Source organism: Microtus oregoni, unplaced genomic scaffold, assembly GCF_018167655.1.
Source record: "Microtus oregoni isolate MIOR12 unplaced genomic scaffold, Mior012 000032F_ref0000030, whole genome shotgun sequence".
Taxonomy (NCBI): Eukaryota; Metazoa; Chordata; class Mammalia; order Rodentia; family Cricetidae; genus Microtus; species Microtus oregoni.
The window spans coordinates 15,497,501-15,517,439 of record NW_024543091.1 but is presented as its reverse complement, the minus strand read 5'-3'; the positions used below and the strand labels follow the sequence as shown (position 1 = coordinate 15,517,439).

The window sequence follows — 19,939 nt, the reverse complement described above, 5'->3', positions numbered from 1 at the left end:
GCTCACAGGTCTGGGGAACTTCTCCAGCCCCGTGTAGACATTTGCTTCCTCCGGCACTGAGCTATGGGTCTGTGTTTGGAACCCATGGACACCAGAGCAGTTCATTTCTTCTCTCCTCTAACTAATCTGGTTTGAGCTTAACAGTATCAGTCAGACTTGTCTGGAAAGGGGACATGGGTAACACAAAGAAACAGTCAGACAGCCATCAAAGTATTCGAAGAAAATGACCCAAAATGTCAACATCTAGGACAGGCTGAATGGTGACACAATGGCCAATTGTTTTCTTCTTCATATACTTCTCCCAAACTTTCTCAACTTAAAAGACACAAGACAATACATTGATGTGGGATTACCCTCTGTATGTTATGACTACCATCGGTAAATAAAGAAACTGTCTTGGGCCTGCACAGAGAATAATAGAGGTAGAGCAGAATAGAGGTAGGTGGGGAAAACTAAACTGAATTCTGGGAGAAGGAAGGCAGTGTCAGAGAGAAGCCATGGAGCTGCCACCGGAGAAAGATACATCGGAACCTTGCTGGTAAGCCATGAGCCTCATGGTAAAATATAAAATAATAGAAATGGGTTAATTCTTGATATAAGAGCTAGCTAGCAATATGCTTAAGTAATTGGCCCAAAAGTGATTTAATTAATACAGTTTTTGTGTGATATTTTGGGAGTCTGGGCAGTCGGGAAATGAACAAGCGGCGTCCCTACTACAATACATTAAATACAAATTAATTTCAGTGATTCACATAGACTGTACTTTGTCTATTGTAGTTGACTTCCCAACATTCATTTTAACCCAAATCATTGATGTGAACCTTCCAAGTCTGCCTATGCTCCCTGTAAGTGATTGGTGTAGGAGGGGTATGTAACAAACCCTGGTCAAGAAGCCATGTTAGGCGAAGTCTAATGGGAGCAGGGCAACTTCAAAAAATTTCAAGATGTGGGAAATTTTTATATATATTTATATGTACATATATGTGAGACATAAAAATAATTTCACATATATGTATATATGTGTGTGTATATATATGTGTGTACATACATATATGAGACAATATTGAGGCTAAAGAAAGAAAACATACAAAGAAATACAAAAAACTAGATCCAGAGCCCAGTTATGCCCTGCCCAGAACCCCCCGCCTCTACACTTCATCTCCAGAGAAGATGCATTTCTTTCTGAGTTGGCAGTTCTCTTTTGAGTAGCCAGTAACACCCACACTTATACAGCTGCCCAAACACATACATTATATGTGTCTGGTATCTTACGCAAAACCACCCAAGAGCCTCCAGACCACACCCAGCAGGAGCCCTGGCTCTCATGACCTGTAAGTAACAGCCACCCAAGAGAAGCTTGTTGAAGAATTATACCCATCCCTTTAGCATCACCACAAAGAAACAGAGAAACATTTCCAATCCAAATAAGACTTTCAAAATGCCTACTTAACATTCCCATCCACGCTTCAGACCCCACCCTCCTAGCTGCTTCAAAGGAGAGAAAAACAAAGCATCCCCGAGTAGCTCACATCTTTGATGTAGTTCATCTCTTCTTTCAGCTGATTGGTGGACCAGCCATACACGACCATTTCCTTCTGTTGGTTGGGATCCGATCTGCGCACCACACCGTAGACAACGCCCTGAGGAAGCTTCCTCGTAGGTTCCCCATGGCTTGGTTCTGGAGGCTAGGAAAAGGCAGGAAATGAGAAAAAGAATGTAAGTCTCACAAACACAACACTAATAATGGATACCCACTTACGATTAAGCAGCACTGGGTGTGTGAGCAGCAGAAGCAAAGGGTAGAAGGCCAGCTTGGCATCTCCTGGTCATACTGGACCTAGCATAAGCTGGGGCTGCTTGCCCCCTGGGGAAAACATCGATTGCCCACTTTAATCGATAGAAGTCCTGGTCCACCATCCTCATTAGGAAGAACCATCATAAACCATTTTTTCCAACGGGACATCCATTTCTAATTCTCACAAAAATGCCAGAGGAAGTTTGTCATGAAACCCTACACTGAGGTGACACTGTTTCTGTCCTGTCTTATGCCAGTTCCTCTGATGGCTTTAACTGCCTCACTAACCTCATGACCTGAAATGTGGGAAGTTGAGATTGAATGTCATCTAGTAGCGAAACTGTCCTATGACGGCAGAGCTGACCATGCAGCCAAGCTCTGAGGGAAAGAGGTGGGGTTGACACACGATCAGTTGTGTCCATTTATGAAATATTTCTGGGAAGCCAAGCAGGGGTGGTGTGACTCCAGCCCCAAAGAATCTCCACACTCTGCTTAGCTGGCCTTTAATCCAGCAGTTAAATCCTGAATCATCAGTAAGCTGCAACTCAAAAGGACCATGTCCAAATCTAACACAGTGGGATGAATGAAGGCTTCAGGAAGGAGGAAAAGGAAAAAAGAAGTGTTTTTGTGATCACCAAGAAAATTCCTTCAAATGTGTAATGTTTACAGGCAGTCACCAACACAGAGTTCTTTCCTGTCTTCTTCATAGCTGAGGGCGTTGAAGTTCAAAAGGGCTAAACTGCTGTGTGACCGCACATTCACACCGGGGGTAATCCTGTTGGTGCTAAGATAGTTCCTCGTACTGAGGGTCGGTTAGATGTAGGGAGACGGGGTACGGACCTCCTCAAACATGAAAGGGACAAAGACAAGGACAAGAAAGAAAAAACGGGGGAGAGAGACGGAGTTAGAAACAGAGAATAGGGACAAGGGTTGGTGAAACGGCTCAACCAATAGTTTTGTCACCAAGCCCAATAACCTGAGTTTGATCCTCAGGGTCTACATGGTGGAAGGAAAGAACTAACTCCTATAAGTTTTCTGACCTCCACATGGGCACTGAGGTTCACTAGCTGGCATATAGGTGCTGTGCGCATGCACACACACGCATGCACACACACACACACACACACACACACACACACACACACACACACACTTTGGAGCCTGTCCTGGAACTAGCTCTTGTAGACCAGGCCGGCCTTGAACTCAAAGAGATCCACCAGCCTCTGCCTCCCGAGTGCTGGGATTAAAGGCATGCACCATCACCACTCAGCAAAAGAAGTAACTTTTAAAATAGAAAGAAAACAAGACCCAGGCTGAGACATCATAGACAAGCGGCTTCTACAGAGCTCTCCCTGGAGTTGACCCAGTATTCAGTCTACACCACACAACTACACAATCAGTCAACTCCCCTACACCACCGACTTTTCTTCCTTCCTTCCTTCCTTCCTTCCTTCCTTCCTTTCCCTTCCTTCCTTCCTTCCTTCCTTCCTTCCTTTCCCTTCCTTCCTTCCTTCCTTTCCCTTCCTTCCTTCCTTCCTTTCCCTTCCTTCCTTCCTTTCCCTTCCTTCCTTCCTTCCTTTCCCTTCCTTCCTTCCTTTCCCTTCCTTCCTTCCTTCTTTTCCCTTCCTTCCTTCCTTCCTTCTTCCCTTCCTCCCTCCCTCCCTCCCTCCCTTCCTTCCTTTCTTTGTTTTTGAGACAGGGTCTCACTACATAGTCTTAGCTGGACTGGAACTCACTCTGTAGACCAGGTGAACTCACAGAGAACCACCCGATCCTGCCTCCATAGTGCTGGGATTAAAGGTGTACGCCACCACACTGGACTCTGTACCAACTTTTCCAATTACCTTTTTGTAGACTTTTACCAGGTTTTCAGAAAATTTTTTTGAAATACAAAACTTTAATTTGCATTTTAAATTACTTACTGCCACAAAATAATGACTACTGAAAACACTCAAAGTTTGTAAAATAAAAAATAAAAACCAGTAGGATTCATGACAAATTGTTAATCCCTTTTGAAGAGCGAACAGTGAAACACATTAGAGATGTTGGAGAATAAAAGGGAAGCTTCTCTTTTTTTGGTTCTCTGCATTATTTGTGAGCACTTTTACCACAAGGGCTTTTAAAAAAAAGGGAACCCATCCAATGCCTTCTACTATTCGGTACAAACTGGGACGCGATGTAGCATGAGGATCTGGGACACTGGCGTACGGCTTCTGGCAACAGCTTGGATATGTGATGTGCCCTAGGCACCAGATCTCATGGGTGCTGCTGCTACCCTTGAAATTGGTTGTCATTCAGTGACTAAGGCTGCTAAATGGCTCATGGTGGAGCGACATGCTGACATTCAGATACCCCCAGTTTGCGAGGAGAAGGAAAAGCTCCAATGAAACTCCCCACAGACCAGGAAACACAAGCTGTTCTTCCAGCCCTGACCCCACCCAGTTCCTGAAAAACAGGTTGTTGACGACACTGGGCTCTGATGAGACACACAGCACAGCAAGGTGCCCAGAGGACTGGGGGCTAGACAGAGGAGCTCACCACCTGGGAGACGAGGACAATGCCAGGACAGGGTCAGGCCTACTATCCCAGCACTGAGAAGTCTGAGGCAGGGGAATTGCCCTGAGTTTGAGACTAATTGGAATTGCCCAGTGAGTTCAGGTCTATTTGGGCTGCACAGTGAACGACTGTCTCAACAAAGAGCAGGATCTGTGTGCATCGAAAGATGCCTAAGATACACTGAGTGAAAAAGAGAAAATTTTACATTCCTGTTTTTTATTTTAAGATTGTGAATAAAAAATTTCTATGTCAAGTGGTGGTGACATACACCTTTAACTCAGGAGACAGAGGGAGGCAGATCTCTGTGAGTTCGGGGTCAACCTGGTCTACAGAGCAAGTTCTAGGGCAGTCAGGGCTACACAGAGAAATCTTGTCTCAAAAAGCAAAAACAAACAAACAAACAAAAAGAAAATTGCTAAAAAGATACAATCCCAACGTTTGGTGACAATCTCCTCAGTGGGAACAGAATGTCATCTTTCCTTCAGCGTCCTTTAGTCCCATGACCTGTTGTTGTTGTTGAATCATTTTTATGTAAACTATTTTTTTAAAAAAAGATGATTTATTTTGGGGGTGGATATGAAGTCCCGCCCCTAGCTGGAGCTATTGGCATCTGATAACTGCTGAGAGGGCCCATTTTCTTTAAGGGTGTGACAGCTGGAAGGTCGGCCACACTCCAGGGGACAGCCCCACACCCAAAAATTTCTGGGCAGCACAAGCTGGACTAGATTGTTTTTTTAAATAAAGAAGGACATGAAGTTGGGAGATAGTGAAATGGGGGTGGGTAAGGGAGGAGCTGGGGGAGGGGTGAATATGAATACAAACATATAGCATGAAAGTCTCAAAAAAGTTAATAAAATATTACTTTTAAGAGACGTATTTGTAGTTATCTGTATATGTGTGTGTGTGTGTGTGTAGGGGTACACGAACAGGTAAGCACGGGTATGCACAAACCTAAAAGAGGGTGCCAGATGCCCTGAAGCTAGAATTGCAGGCAGTTGTGAACCACCCAATACGGATGTTGGAAACTAAACTCAGGTCCTCTGCAAAAGCAGAACACCTTCTTAACCATTAAGCCATCGCCCCAGCCCTCCTTTATTTCAATTTTCAAAGGAAACAAAAAGTAAAAATTGTTAGAATGTCGTCTAAATAAAAGACCTCCAATAAAGGGCCTGGTCACTGAGAAGCAGGGCTGGGGGCATGATGTTCCTTAGGGGATAACACTGGACCACGCAGGGAAAGGCTGCACATGAAGAATGAAAAGGAGGATAATGTTTGCCGCACAGTGATTTTTATGAGGCTAAAGGAAACTCTTATTTCCTTGAGCCCTCACATCCCTACTGTGTAAATGTTACTGGTTCATCCAAGAGTTTAAAGGGGCAGGGAAGCCAGGAGCCGAGCCCTCAAGGGCCAGAACCATTTGGAAGAGGAAGGCCAGAGTTGGGGGGCTCCTCTCCACTTCCCCATCCTCACCTACCCCATTCTTCTACCAACTCCTCTTGCCTCATGCTGCTCGCAGGGCTCTTCCCTCTGCCACACTGCTAGACAGACATGTCTCTTCCTCCAGAGTGACTTCCTTAACCCTCCAGAAGTTAAGCTCCTCATGCCCATTCTCCCCATGACCACAGCCATGCCTAGGTGACTCTGGGTGTCCTTCGGATCAGAGGCCTGCTCCCCAGGCAGCCACGGGTCCAGGCCTCATCTGTCTTCTTTCCCACACTAACTGCAGCAGCCAACAGTGATGGACACATTGTGACTCTCGGCAAATATTTGCTGATTGAATAGGAGCTTTAAAAGCCAGAAGGGCCTCTGGGGAATCACCTCGAACATGCAAATAGAGTCCAGCTGATGGGAGCAAACCTTGGTCCCTCTTAGAGCAAGGGACAGACAGCAGTCCAGAGCCTCAGCCACAACATGAAACAACATCCAACCCTGAGAAGTCCCAACAACACCGTGTTTGGAAAATACCAACATGCTTGAGGTCAAATGCTAGAGAACACACAAGGACCTAAGAGCTAACATGTTTGCAAATGTTTAAAGGCCATTTCTTTTCTCCTCCTAAAATAGCCCTAAAACGAATATTACTTTTAAGCCTGATGAAAATTATTGTGCTAATACTAAAAAGTAATGTTTACCTTTGAGAGAAGCATGCTAAAATATTTATGACATATTTATTTATTTATGCAGGTGAAGGAAGTGGACAGGATGTAGACGAGGCAGGACTGGCCATGGGTGGAGGGCTACTAAGGCTGAGTCCAAGGCTAGCAGCTTCTTCCACATCTCAGCTTCCTCTGGTATAAGTTTCAATTGCTCCATAGTTAAAAGATCTTTTTAAAGCTTTAGAATGATGCTTTATATCTTTTTTTAAAAAAAAAAAAGTTTAAAATTACATACAGAGGCTGGCAAGATGGTTCAGCTGGGAAAGGTGCGTGCTACTCGCCTGAAACCCCAAGTTCTATCCCTGGAATACCCATGGCAGAAGGAAATAACTGACTCCTGCAACTTGTCCTCTGACCTCTGCACGTGCATCATCTCACACAGAGGGAGAAAGACAGACAGACAGACAAAGACAAACAGAATAAAATAGATATAGAAAACAAAAACATGTCTAAAATATTTTAAGGGCTGGAGAGATAGCTTGGTGGTTAAGAGCATGTGATGCTCTTTCAGAGGACCCTAGTTTGGTTACCAGCATCCACCCTTGTTGGGCAGTTCACAACCACCTGTAACTCCAGCTCCAGGAAATCTGATGCCCTCTTCTGATTCCAAAAGAGCCTGCATCCACATGAACACACACACCTTAAAAATAACAAATCTTTTAAAAAAAATATGTATATGTCGGACCTATTGTGAATATGCTAGGTCTGAAACAACACCAGGCAAAAGCGCCTTGAAAAGTAAAGCCCTTTAAGTGTTGGGATGAAAAGAAAGTTCCTGCCATAGAAAGGAGCAGAGACAATTCACCAAATTGGCTTTCCATAAACCCCACATAAAATGCACCAGGATTAAGAGCAGGTGCACACAGTAACACACAAAGAGACTGTGATCGGTGATTTCCCATGAGCACTCACAGCTCAGAATTTACCTCGGGCACTAGCTGCAGCTGTTTTCCCTGGGCTGGAAAAGGAAGAGGAGCCACAGACAGTAACCCAGTCTAAAATACTACAAGATGCCCCCAGGGACTCACTGGCCATTTGATTAGTGAGGCTAGTGATGAGGGTCTATGCTTTTCACATCTTAAACATGTGATCCGACGGCACAATAAACTCCACGAAGGCAGGGAGTGTATCTATTACTCTCACAGCTGTAACTCCACACCCAGAATAGACAATAAATACGGGAGGAGTGAATGTGTGTTCATGTGTGTGTTCCATGCTGGTAGGTGTGCATGTGGGTGCATACCAGTACGCATATGAAAGTATATATGTGTGTGTGCACATGTAGGGGTCACAGGTTGACCTCAGGTGTCAACCTCAGCAATACCGTTCAACTCACTGAGACACTGCTCTGGCACTGTGTTGTATGAGGGTATACAGAATTCCACAGCTGAAGAAGTTTTGGAGTGGGGCGAACTCTCTTGTGTTCTAGCAGAGGAACTGGGGTCCCCTTGTGAGGGCTTGAGACAGGAGCACTGCAGAGGTTGGTGAAGGCCCAGGAGCAGAACCTCAGGCCTCTTCTTGAGAGGCAGAGACAGGCCCTGCGCACTGTCATAGATGCAGCACAGCCCCAGCTGCAGCCATGAATCATGGCAGCACACCCGCTCACTTGGCAACAGTCAGGATGTTGTATAAACAGGTTCTCCAAGGACAAGAACCAGCAGGCTTGTTCATCTAAGCTTTTGAAGGAAAGGGGCTATAAAATCTGCTGGTGGGGGTTTCCTCCTCTGACACACTGCTGGCTCCGGGAGTCCTGGACTCTGTACCCGTATGCACACAGCCAGTCTCGCTCACTTAGCTTCTCCGAGTCTCAAAACAGAGTAATTAAAGGTCACTGAAGGACACATAATGTCCTTCCTGCTGTGTGTTAGTAGCTTCTCATAGCAGAGTCTCTTCTAGCTGCTCTATTAATATATGCACATAATGAAGATTTTGCTCATGATGAAGATCACAGAGCCAGCGCCAACCAGATCCAAGACTATGCAGCCACATTCTGGTTCAGTGTGATGCATCTGTCATAGCTAATATTGGTCTCCTCTCTCTCACACACACTCTCTCCCCTCCCTCCCCCTCTCTCCTTTCTTTCCCTCTCCTTTTCTATCCGTGTGTGTGTGTGTGTGTGTGTGTGTGTGTGTGTGTACAGGACATACAGATTTGGGCAAGAAAATGGATACAGAACTTCAGAGAGTTACAGAGTTTTTTGAAAATGAAAGGATAACAGTATCTAATTTCAAAATGATCTATAAATTTTATTCCTAAAGTTTAACCCTCTTTATAGACATCCCACATTTCCAATTCTTCTCCATGAAATCTGTGATGATAAGAAATCATTGCTCCTTCCTCCATTATTATGTTTAATAAAAAAATTAAAAAGCCAGGGGCAGTGGCAGACACCTGTAATCCCAGTCCTTGGAAGGTAGAGGCAAGAGGATCAGTAGTTCAAAGACAGCCTCAGCTACATGAGACAAACAAGCAAACAAACAAAAAGTAAAACGAAAACAAAAAGCTAATTTATCTGAGTTGCTCAAACAATTTAAAGAACTTTCTATGATGAACCATGTCACTCCCCAATAAAAAATATGCTGGAGTCTTAACTGCTAGTCACTTAAAATCTGACCTTACTTTGAGACAGGATCAACTTAAAATACGGTTAAGACTGGGATCTACTCCATGGTCACCAGCATCCTTACAGAAAAAGGGTATTTGGACAGACATGAACACAGGGGCTGCTCCATCTGTGGACAGCAATTATATAGCCACAAGACAAAGACTAACAAGAGCCTCCGTACCTCCATTCCAGGCTTCTAGTCCTCAGAACTATGCAATAATAAAATTCTATTATAGTCTACAGTGTTGTTGTGGCAACTTATGAAACTGATCATCACAGTCACTAAACACCTACTGTGTGCAGAGAGCAAGGCCCTGTAGAGACAGAATAGAGTCAATGCCTTTGTGCTCTGTGTGTTTCTATGCTAACTCCATGTCACTTTTACATTCAAATGTTTACAGAAACATGTATCCGTTCTTATGGACATTTCTTTGCTAAGAACACTACAAGTAAAGCAATAAAGCCAGTCTGGAACCTGGAGCTTGAAGGAGGAGCGATCATGGATGCACAGGATAGACAGGCAGGGTCTCAATGGAAAAGCAAGCCATTGTTGAGCCTGGAGGGGCAGGTTGTCTGGGTAGAGACTCGTTTACTCGTTTTAGAATGTTTATTTTATTTTTAATTATGCGCATGTCTGTGTGTAGGTATAAACATGGATGTACAAAGGATGCCAGAGGTGTTGGGCATCCCCAGCTGTAATTGCAGGCAGTTATGAGCTGTCCGTCTCAGGTGTTGGGAACTGAACTCGGGTCCTCTGCAAGAAAGGTTTGTGTTCTTAACCACTGACCGTCTCTCCAGCCCTGGCTTATTTACTTTATAGTAAGGCTGGGGCTGAATATCTCAGTAGCTATTTGAGGAAGAAGGTTCTAGGGAAAAACTGATCTCAGAGTCTAAAAGTGAAGGAATTGTTCTCTGGAGAAATGAGGGGTGAGGGACAAAGGGATTCTGTTAAAGATAGGAATAGTTCAACCCCAGGGAAGGATGGGGCTCTCTCCCAACCCCTCTCCTCCTCCACTAACCATTCTATTTATTCCCTATAATATCCTTATGTCTATTCCCTATAATATCCCCAGATCCAGGCCCAAGACTGACCCTACCAGGTTCCCTGGAAGTGCATGAGCCAGACTAGCTCTGGAGGAAATACACTCAGTGAATGAGCCTAAGAAAAAAAACCCATTCTCACCAGGAATCAGGGTATGGGACTGTCATGTGTATAGGTCACAGCCAGAATGTCTTCTAAATGTGTGTGCCCATATCCCATTTAAGGTTCCAATGTTGCCTAAAACTTTTTTAAATGTGGAAATAGTAATAAGAGTAATGGTAGCAACACACCAATCAACTCTCATCGCTCTGGTGGGCAGAAAAAAAAAATCACAAACCAGCATGGCTTTCATCAGGAGAGGATGCAGAAACCACAGCTGGTTATGCCATCTCCAAACCAGGCAAGAGTGAGTTCTCTACAGTTGGGTCTTTGCAGACCAAGGAGGTGGAGGCAGGTAGGTCTTTGCAAAGAGGGAACGTGGGGGTCAGAGGACTCTGAAGAGGTAATGGTAGAGTGATGCTCAGATCTATGAGAAGAGTAGCATGGCATCAGCAAGGATACAGAAGGAGAAGCCCAAGAGGAAAAAGAAAGACAAGACAGTGCTTCATGGATGGAAATGATTCCACGATAGCTAAAGGGAGAGATGCTGAGGCCAAGGCTAAGGCCATTGGGTTTGACCTTCAAAGGACAAAGGTGGTATTAAGTCACTCCACCTTATAGGCCAGACATAGTCAGGGGGGAGGCACCTTTCCCATACTAGTTTACTTTTTAAATGTGTATATATGGGGGATGGAGGGGCATGTGCCTATGTATACAAAGGCCAGAGAATGACCTCATGTGTCACTCTCAAGAACATTGTCTACTACCTTTGAGAAGTTTTCTCATTGACCTGGAGCTCACCAACTAGGCTAGACTAGCTGGCCAGCAAGCTCCAGGGACCCACACATCTCTGTCTCCCCAGGGCTGTGATTGCAAGTGCCCATCTCCATGCAGAGCACTTTTCATTGAGTGCTGAGCTTTAAGCTCAGGTCCTCATGTGTGCAACGCAAGAGCTTTACAGCCTGAGCCTTCTCCCCAGCTCTGCTCAGCTCATTTGCTCTTTGCGACTGGGCATCAGCACACCTGCTTACAGGAGAAACTAGTGTGTGTTTTCCAGACCTGGTGGCCAGGAGAAAAACTCTCAAGAGAAAGACTGAGTCTCAGGCAGGTGAGCATCTGCTTTAGAGTTAGGAAAACTCCACAATACACCCCATGATTCCATGTCTCTGGCACAGTGCTGACTACTGAACTTGCCTTGAGCATCCTCCCAACACATCTCCATGAAACAGGAAAAAAAAATATGCCCTCTTCAAGCCTTCTGAGCTGTGAAGCATTTCTCTCTGTGATGAACAGAGAACAGCTGGAAGAATAGCCAGCAGGCAGCGGGTTTATGTAGAGTTATGCCCCCTGGCAGCATCTGCTATGGCAGGGCAGTGACTAAGGCCCAGCTGCCCGCAGCCAGCTGCAGCTCTAATACCCTGGAAATCCTCGGTGAAGTTTCACTTGATTAGAAGTCAATCAGGCCATTTGACATCTTCAGACTTCCATGTCCCATCCAGCCGCAATTCCTGGTTAGGAAATCAGGGATTCACCTTCAAAGGAACCAAAGTCATTAAGCCTGGGAAGATCACCCAGAATGTTGGGTACCTTGCAATTTTGTGGCTTCCAGGTAGGAGCAGACACACTGCAACCACATCAGAAGAAGTGGCTCCTCCTTGGAACCCTTGTTGGTATGTGAACCCTGTTCCCAGTGAGTCAAGTCCAAGAATCCAGCCAGGACATGATGTCAAAGTCACTGTATGCCCAGTGAGCACTAGGATATCTGAGTGCCTCCACCACCCAAGTCCTGGGGAACTAGCCAGCCTCACCCTCCCCTCTACTCCAGTTCTCCTGCAGTGAGTCACCAGATTGTTACAGATGAACACTTCATATCTCACACCCGGTGCCCCAGTGGGCCAGAGGCATCAGGGTGCACAGCTCCCGAGTTCCTCAGAACCTGGCTGTTCCTAAGTACCTGCAGTGGGCTATCTGAGGGCATAAGGAGAAAGGTGACCCTGCTTTGCTATAAATATATGAAGGCTCAGTGTGTGTGTGTGTGTGTGTGTGTGTGTGTGTGTTAATTTGAAGAAGAAATTAAGAAAGTCACAAATGATATTCTTGGAAAGGTTAATATTGAGGTTCTTGAACCATTTCATCTTGTTAACTTTCTCCTTATAAGTCCCATTTGTCAAGTGAGCCAGTCATTGCTCCTAACAGTAAGATTTGTGAAGGCTGGGGCTCTTCTAATCCTTCCAGTGATGTCACAGAAGAGTAGCCACTTGGCCTGGGGGAATCGGAGTAAGTCTATCCCAGAAAAAAAGAAAAAAAAAAGGCAAATAAATCCAAAAGCCTGTACTTAGCCTCAGGGTGGATGACAGATCTTAGTTTGGGGACTAGACTTAGATTTTTCACTCTGATTACTAAGGCGGTTGGAAATGACACCACTGACGGAGTGATGTGCCCTTTCCCGGTCCAACAACTTCTATCACTTTTATGTGACTTAATTTGGAAGCAGGATCATTCCTTTGTATGACTTCCACCTTTATTGATAAAATCTTCCAGTAAGGGCCCTGTCTCCTCAAGTCTAGAGCTGTTCTGTGGCTTCTCAGTGGTGTAGGATCTGGCTTCTTTTTGTCATTTATCACTTCCTTTAACTTTTGAAATATTTATTTATTGTATTGTGGCTTTGCACACATTCTAGCTTACATGTGGAAGGAAAAGGGCAGCTTGGAAGAATCAGATGTCTCTTTCTACCATGTATGACCGCGGGATCAAACTCAGGTTGTCAGGCTTAGTGACGGATGTCTACCAGCTGAGCCATCTCACCAATCCCCTCCACTCCCCACCCCCACGAGCCTCTTGGAAAAGAGAGCTCTCTGCTGACTGCTCTGAGTATAAATGTCGTTTTCATCTAATTGTAATCATTATGGAGTTGCAATTATCATGGTGAAATACAGAGTGGATATATTCTGCCATGGCCTTTTTCTCCCCAAATAGATGGTTTCCCATTGAATGAGTATCTGTCATAAAAATATTCCTTTGAGTTCTAGTGCAAGTTATAGCAATCTGCACATGCTCTCAGAGAAAATGACATCATCAATGTCTTTAGCAACTTGCATAAAGCTATTTTTAATTTTCATTTTAACTTTTGATACTTTTCCCCTCCATAAATAAAAGTAATGCCTGATGCTTACTAATTTGGAAAGCACTCTTCAAGACAAGATGGGCAGGCATACAACTTGAGTACAAACTCCACAGCTAAGCATTCGAACTCTTTCCAGGGGAGCGTTTGGTTCTTCTATGAGAACAACCACTCCGGGGCACCTTCCCTGATTGTAGCTACCAGAAACATCTCATTCCCTCTGACTCTACCACATACATGGACACAGCCACCATGGCCCTGGTTCCATCACCTACTCTGGACCGGCCTTCTTCCTCAAACTTTCCCAGATGCCATCAGCTCTAAAAGGGACAGAGAGACCGAGGACAAAAAGGGAAGAAAGGGATGCTCCCCAACAAATGGGCCCCATTCAATCCTGGTAATCACAAGCGTCTAGTAGCTAAAGCCTCACTGCCCTGTTCTTTCACTGTTATGAGCTTCAGCTAACACTAATTATCAACTTGACAGGATCTAGAACTGCCTAGGATATCAAGTACTAGGTATTTCTGTGAGGGAGTCTCTAGATTGGGTAAACTGAGGTAGGAATTCCCATCCTGACTGTGTGGGCACTGTCCCATGGGCTAAATTAAAAGGGAGGAGCAAACTAAGGGCCACTTCCATCTCTCCCTGCTTCCTGACTGCAGATGCACTGTGAGTGACCAGATGCCTCAGGTCTCTGCCACCATGGCCTCCACACCGTGATGTACCCTTGAACCCTTAGCCCAGTGCAAACGCTTCCTTCCTCAAGCTGTATCTGTCACAGTTCGCCACAGCAATGAAAGAAACGCAATGAATACAGATACCAAGCATTTCCTTTGCTGAGTGTTCATAGCCTTGGGGAAGCCGAAAGAACTCTTCAATCACATTTCATATGCAGAAAAATGAAATCCATTCACTCACTATTATAGGGCTCATATTCCAAATTCAGCAAGTATATCAACATGTTTGTTACAAGGTTTTCGGCTCAGGATCTAACCAAGGTCCACTCTGTCTAACTTCCCAACAACAAAAGCTCATCTTGTTTTTAATACCATCAAATTCATGGAGAGGGAGTCAGGCCAGTCATTCTATAGAAGGGACTGCATTTTGGAGCCTTCTGTTTCCTTATTATTAATTCAGTTACACAATTCAGCTTGGAGATTACACAGGGCTTGCATGTACTTTTTAACCACATCCCTTTGGAAGTCCTCTGAGGGTTGTCATCTGCTGGTAGTGCTGGGTTGGGTCCCCGGTTGAAATTTTAGTCAACTGTAAGGTCCACGGCTCCTTTACAGGCCACACTTTACATGTGACTTCTCCTACTCGGTGACAATGTGCAACTAACTAGTTTGTCAGCCACTGATGAGCCTCTCTGGAAATTCTAAAACAGATTTTCTAAATTAGTGTTCTAGAACAAGCTCCCCTTCCCTTCCCTCTATGCCTCTCAGGTTATCACTAGTGTTGGATGTTTTGTTATTATTCAATATATCATAATCCATGGTAGGCTGAGTGTCCTTTATCTCAAAATGCTTAGGACCAGAAGAACCTCAGATGTTGGAGTTGTTTACACTTGGTTGGGGACATTTGTACAGATGTTACCAGTTAGGCATGTCTATCCACCAAAATCCAAAATGTTCCAAAATCCAACTCCTTATGAGGCTAATTGTTGGGGCTATTTGGCTGGCACACACCTTTAATCCTAGCACTTGGGAGGCAGAAGCAGATGGATCTCTGTGAGTTTGTAACCAGCCTGGTCTACAGAGTAAGTCTGAGGATAGTCAGGGTTGTTATACAGAGAAACCCAGTCTCAAGAAAAAGAAAAACAGGGAAAAATAGGGCTATTTAATTTGTACTGATCTTAATCTTTTTGGTGTTGAACACCAAACAATTTAACCAGAAAGAGTTATCAGGGTTGGAGAGAGGCTCAGGGGTTAAAAGCAACTTTTGCTCTTCCAGAGGACCAGGTTAGATTCCCAACTCCTACATGGCAACTCACAACCATCTGAAACTCTAGTTCCAGGGATCTAATGCCTTCTTCTGGCCTCCATGGATACTAAATGCAAGTGGTACACAGATGCACATATAGGCAAAACACACAAGATAAAAATAAACAAATCTTTAATAAAAAAATAAATAAAATAAAACCATCTCCTAGGGCCTTGGCCAGTACCTCACTGGTGCTGCCTGATTTCCAGAACCAGGTCTACCTTGCCCTTCCCCTGTCCCCACTCCACCTGCTGGAACCAACATTCTTCCCAGTGCTGTTGGTGAGACACTTCCTCTCCTTTGAAGCAGGTCAAAGTTTACATTCTCTCATGGCTTTCTGGCCATAACTTCACCTTCCCCTACTTCCTCTGCCTCTCTGCCCTTTGCATCATCACTGATAACTTGTTGACTTTGGTAGAAAGTGAGAAGAGGGAGCTGCGAAGATGTCTCAGTTAGCAAAGGGCTTGCTGTGCAATCTTGAGGACCTCAGATCAGCAGCCACATTAAAAGAGAGGCAAATCCCCAGAGCTCCATGGCAAACTGGTAAGCTCCGCCTTCAGAGAGACTCCATCTCAAGAAGTAAGGCCAGGCATGGTAATGCACACCTGTAATCCATACTCAGGAGCCAGAGGCAGGCAGATCTCTATAAGTTTAGGGCCAGGCTGTCCTGCATTGAGTTCCAGGACAGTCGGGAATACTTAGAGAGACCCTATCTGAAAAACGAACAAGTAGGCTAGAAGAAATGGCTCCATCATTTAAGTGCTCTTGTTCTTGCAGAGGACCTGGATGTAGTTCCCAACACCCACATGGCGGCTCACAACCATCCATAACTTCAGTTCCAAGGAATCCAACATCCTCTTCTGACTTCTGAGGGCATCAGGCACACATGTGTTGCCCACACACATGCAGACAAAACACTCATAAATAAAATTTGAAAATTTTGAGAGAGAGAGAGAGAGAGAGAGAGAGAAGAAATAAGATGGAAAGCAACTGAAGTAGACACCCAATGTCTGCCTCTGATCACCACAGGCACATGCAAACATACAAGAACACACACACACACACACATACACACAAAGTTAGGAGAAGAGCGCAACAGGACAGGAGAGACGGATACACACAACAACTCTGGGATACTAGCAGCCTCCTACTAGTCTACAGGAAGCTTCTTTATTCATGGTTCACTACGGTATTGGTTACCTCGAAAGTGAAGCTTGCATTTCAAGAAGTTATAATCTCATAATTCTACCCATGAAATTTATAACCTATTATTTCATTTTATGTTCATATAAAACACCCACCAGAAGAAGGACTGCCTAGTGTCTGGCGTGCCTATCCCTTTCTCTGACGCTGTCTCTCCAGAAAGTACATCATTATTTTGTTTGCTTTCATTCCCACCCAACTAGCATATCAGCTCCGTGAGTGACAGCCATTGCCTTGTTTACTGGTATGTTCACTACTGGAGTCCTAGTGGTTGAAATTTAGCAGGTGCCAGTCACGGCTTAGGAATGAGAAAATGGCATCACCTGGAACACAGGTGGAGCGCTAAGCAGGCCCTCCCATTTATTTGTTAAGCCACACTTCTGCCACCTGCCAGAGTCACTTAGCACCACCTCTATGTTCCCAGATAGGAACACATGGGACATGACATGACCATTGTTTGTGTATACACCTGTCCCACCTGAAAAACTGCAAGTCCTTCTAAAGTAAAGGTAGGGCCATGGTTATCTGCATGGTACCAGCACTCACTTCAGAAGTGACACAGAAGTGTTTGTAGGTTTCCTTTTGTATCCAGCCAAGACCATGCTCAGCTGCCTGCTGGGCTCTTCCTGCCAGCCAGAGCCAGCCTTCCATCCTGGAGCTCCTGTTCCAGCAACTTACAAAAGGCCCTTTGACTCCACCGCACGGGCCATTCCAGGAAATACCATCTTCCCTGCCACAGCACCTGACACTAAGTCCAGTGTGCCCACAGCTGGGACGTTACCCAGAGCCACCGTGTTTCCCAGGAAACAAGGGCTGGGCACAAGGCTGCAGAGGCAGCTGGGAAAGCAGGGTGGAAGGCTGAGGGCCTTTTCTTCAGCAGCGGCCAATGGATAGCTCGGGGAACAGCTTTGGTGAGCAGGGAAAACACAATAACATAGACCAGCCACAGGCCCTGGCCTCCGAGAAGACTCACCTGATCTTTCCTCTCAATCTTCTTTTCTGTTTGCTGGGGTGCTGGACTCTCAGGAGGCACGGTCAGCCGTAGTCTGCAGACGTTTGCCTAAAAGAGGTGGAGGACAGTCCAGTTAGGATGAGTCAGGGTCAGAAGGAGCCAGAGGCCCTGGGCTCTCTCTCTCTCTCTCTCTCTGCCTATTCCACAGCGATGGGCACACTGGAAGGTGACTAGGAGACCAGCATGGCCTGGCACAGGTACCCACCAACAGCGTCCTCTAGCAGCCCGTCACTCAAACAAGAAGCTATTAAATGCCTTCAGAGATTTCAAACATTTTTAAATGGCTCAGATTTCATAACAATATGCTTAAAATGATCTCATTTCACAGATAAAAACCAAAATTTACTAGGGAGATAGAAGCCAAATTATATAATGCAGTTACCTCTTGTCTAAAGTCTGAGACTCCCTGTGATGGGGTCAGAGGCATTTTCTACTTTTCTAGCCTAGGCATTTAACTTTTCTACAACAGATATGGAGATGTTAATCACAGGTTTTTATTTTACATGTTGTGTGTGCATGGGTGTGTGCATGGGTGTGTAGGCCACAACACGCAGGTGGCAGGGCAAAGGACAACTCTGTGGGATCCGTGCTGTCCTTTTTCCTTTCTGTGGGTCCTGGAGATCACACTCAGGCCAGGCTTGCATGGCGAGGAGCCTTTCCTTGCTGAGCCATCTCACCGACCCGATCACAACTTTCATAAAGTTTCTTTAATCACATTCATATTCAATATTCACAGTAGGCAGAAGTGACTTAAACGTCCACTGTCAGGTGGCGGAACCAAATATATACACACAACAGAATGCTACTCAGCTTTCAAAGGGAAGGTAGATCTGATACAGCGCAGCACGGGTGAACCATGACAACACCCTACCAGAAATAAGCCAAATACATCAGAGCAAAACAACCTTCTACACGACGTACCTAGACCAGCCACACCCATCGAGAGTGGGCGTGGAAGGGGCTGCCAGGAGTTAGGGAGATGGAGAGTGGGGAGGTAGCATTTAGCGGGTATAGAACTTCAGTTTGAGACGATGGGAGACTTGGCAGTGCCAGGGAGCCACAGTAAATGCACGCAAAGCCATGAACCTGTACACCTAAGAACAGTTAAGGTGACAAATGTAATGTCTGAGGTACTTTAGAGAGAAGGAGGAGGAGGAGGAAGAGGAGGAGGAAGAGGAGGAGGAGGAAGAGGAGGAAGAGGAGAAGATGACAACAACGAAGAAAGCCAAAGCTGCTCATGTTTGCTGAAAGTTCAAAGAGATTTTAACAGAAAAGGGAGGCTGGGAAGCAAAGCGTAATTGCCGAGGCATGAACATCTGACAGCTTCTTTAGCAATACCATGAGCACCTGTCACTGACCTCTGAAGCGCTCTGTCAGGTTATCAAAGGCTGTCGACAAAGTCCACTGTAATTTTGGAATAAAGGCCAGGAATAGTGGTATACATCTTTGATCTCAGCACTCAGAAGGCAGAGGCAGGTAGATCTCTGTGAGGTCGAGGCCAGCCTGATCTACATAGCAAGTTCCCAGGAAAGTCAGACCAACACAGTGAGACCCTACCTCAAAAACAAACAAAATATAACACACACACACACACACATATATATATACATACATACACACACATACATATGCACATACATACATGAATAAAGGTTTCCAAGAGGCCAGCACCGGGGGTGTGGCTCGATGGGAAAACTCTGGTCTAACAGGCAGGAACACTGGGTTCAATCTCAGTACTGCAAAGCCAAGCCAACCCAATGAGAGAGAAAGTCTAAATTATACTATGCCTCTTCAGTTTAAGCACAAAAGAAGCATTTAAGCATCCCCTGAGGAGAGCTACAGCTTGTGAGATTTTCCAAGAGCCTGGTGACAGCGAGGGATCCTAAGCAGTCATTTTCCTGACTAAAAATAGACCCGTGTACTAGTAACAAGACCGCGACAACATCCACGGGACATGCATTCACGGGGCTTGCGGTGTGCCAGGTACCAGCTAAGTGACCCTAAGTCCATCTAATATTGAACATAATCCTCCGGAACAGGTCCTCTTACCTACCAGGCTTACTGAGTGATTAGGAAGTCACCTCTGACAAGGCTGTATGGAGACACTAGGAGACAGCGGAGCTAAGATTTGAACCTGGCCAGTCTGCAGGGCCTGTGTTCTTCGTCTTCACAGTCTGCCACCACAATCCTGAAATACCACATGGGCCTGACTCACAGGAGGCTGCTTGGCACCTATTATACATTAAGCTGTGCCCCACTATAATTCAATGTACGCCCTCACCCCTAGTACCTCCGAGATGGCCTTATGAAACTATATGGCAGTGCTTTTCTGCCTTCCTGACGCTGTGACCTCTTGACAGTTCCTCA

General features: G+C 45.3%; 1 protein-coding gene across 2 annotated transcripts in view; it reads right to left on the bottom strand.

The window, feature by feature from the left end:
• LOC121466041 (myocardial zonula adherens protein) overlaps positions 1 to 19,939 on the bottom strand; it is an 88,654-nt gene that overhangs the window by 58,240 nt on the left and 10,475 nt on the right. For both annotated transcript variants that reach the window (XM_041679510.1, XM_041679509.1), the window contains exons 2-3: positions 17,534 to 17,620; positions 1,530 to 1,685 (exon numbers count right to left, since the gene is read on the bottom strand). In XM_041679510.1, coding sequence (XP_041535444.1) covers positions 1,530 to 1,685; positions 17,534 to 17,620 — 243 coding nt within the window. The remainder of the gene's footprint in view (positions 1 to 1,529; positions 1,686 to 17,533; positions 17,621 to 19,939) is intronic.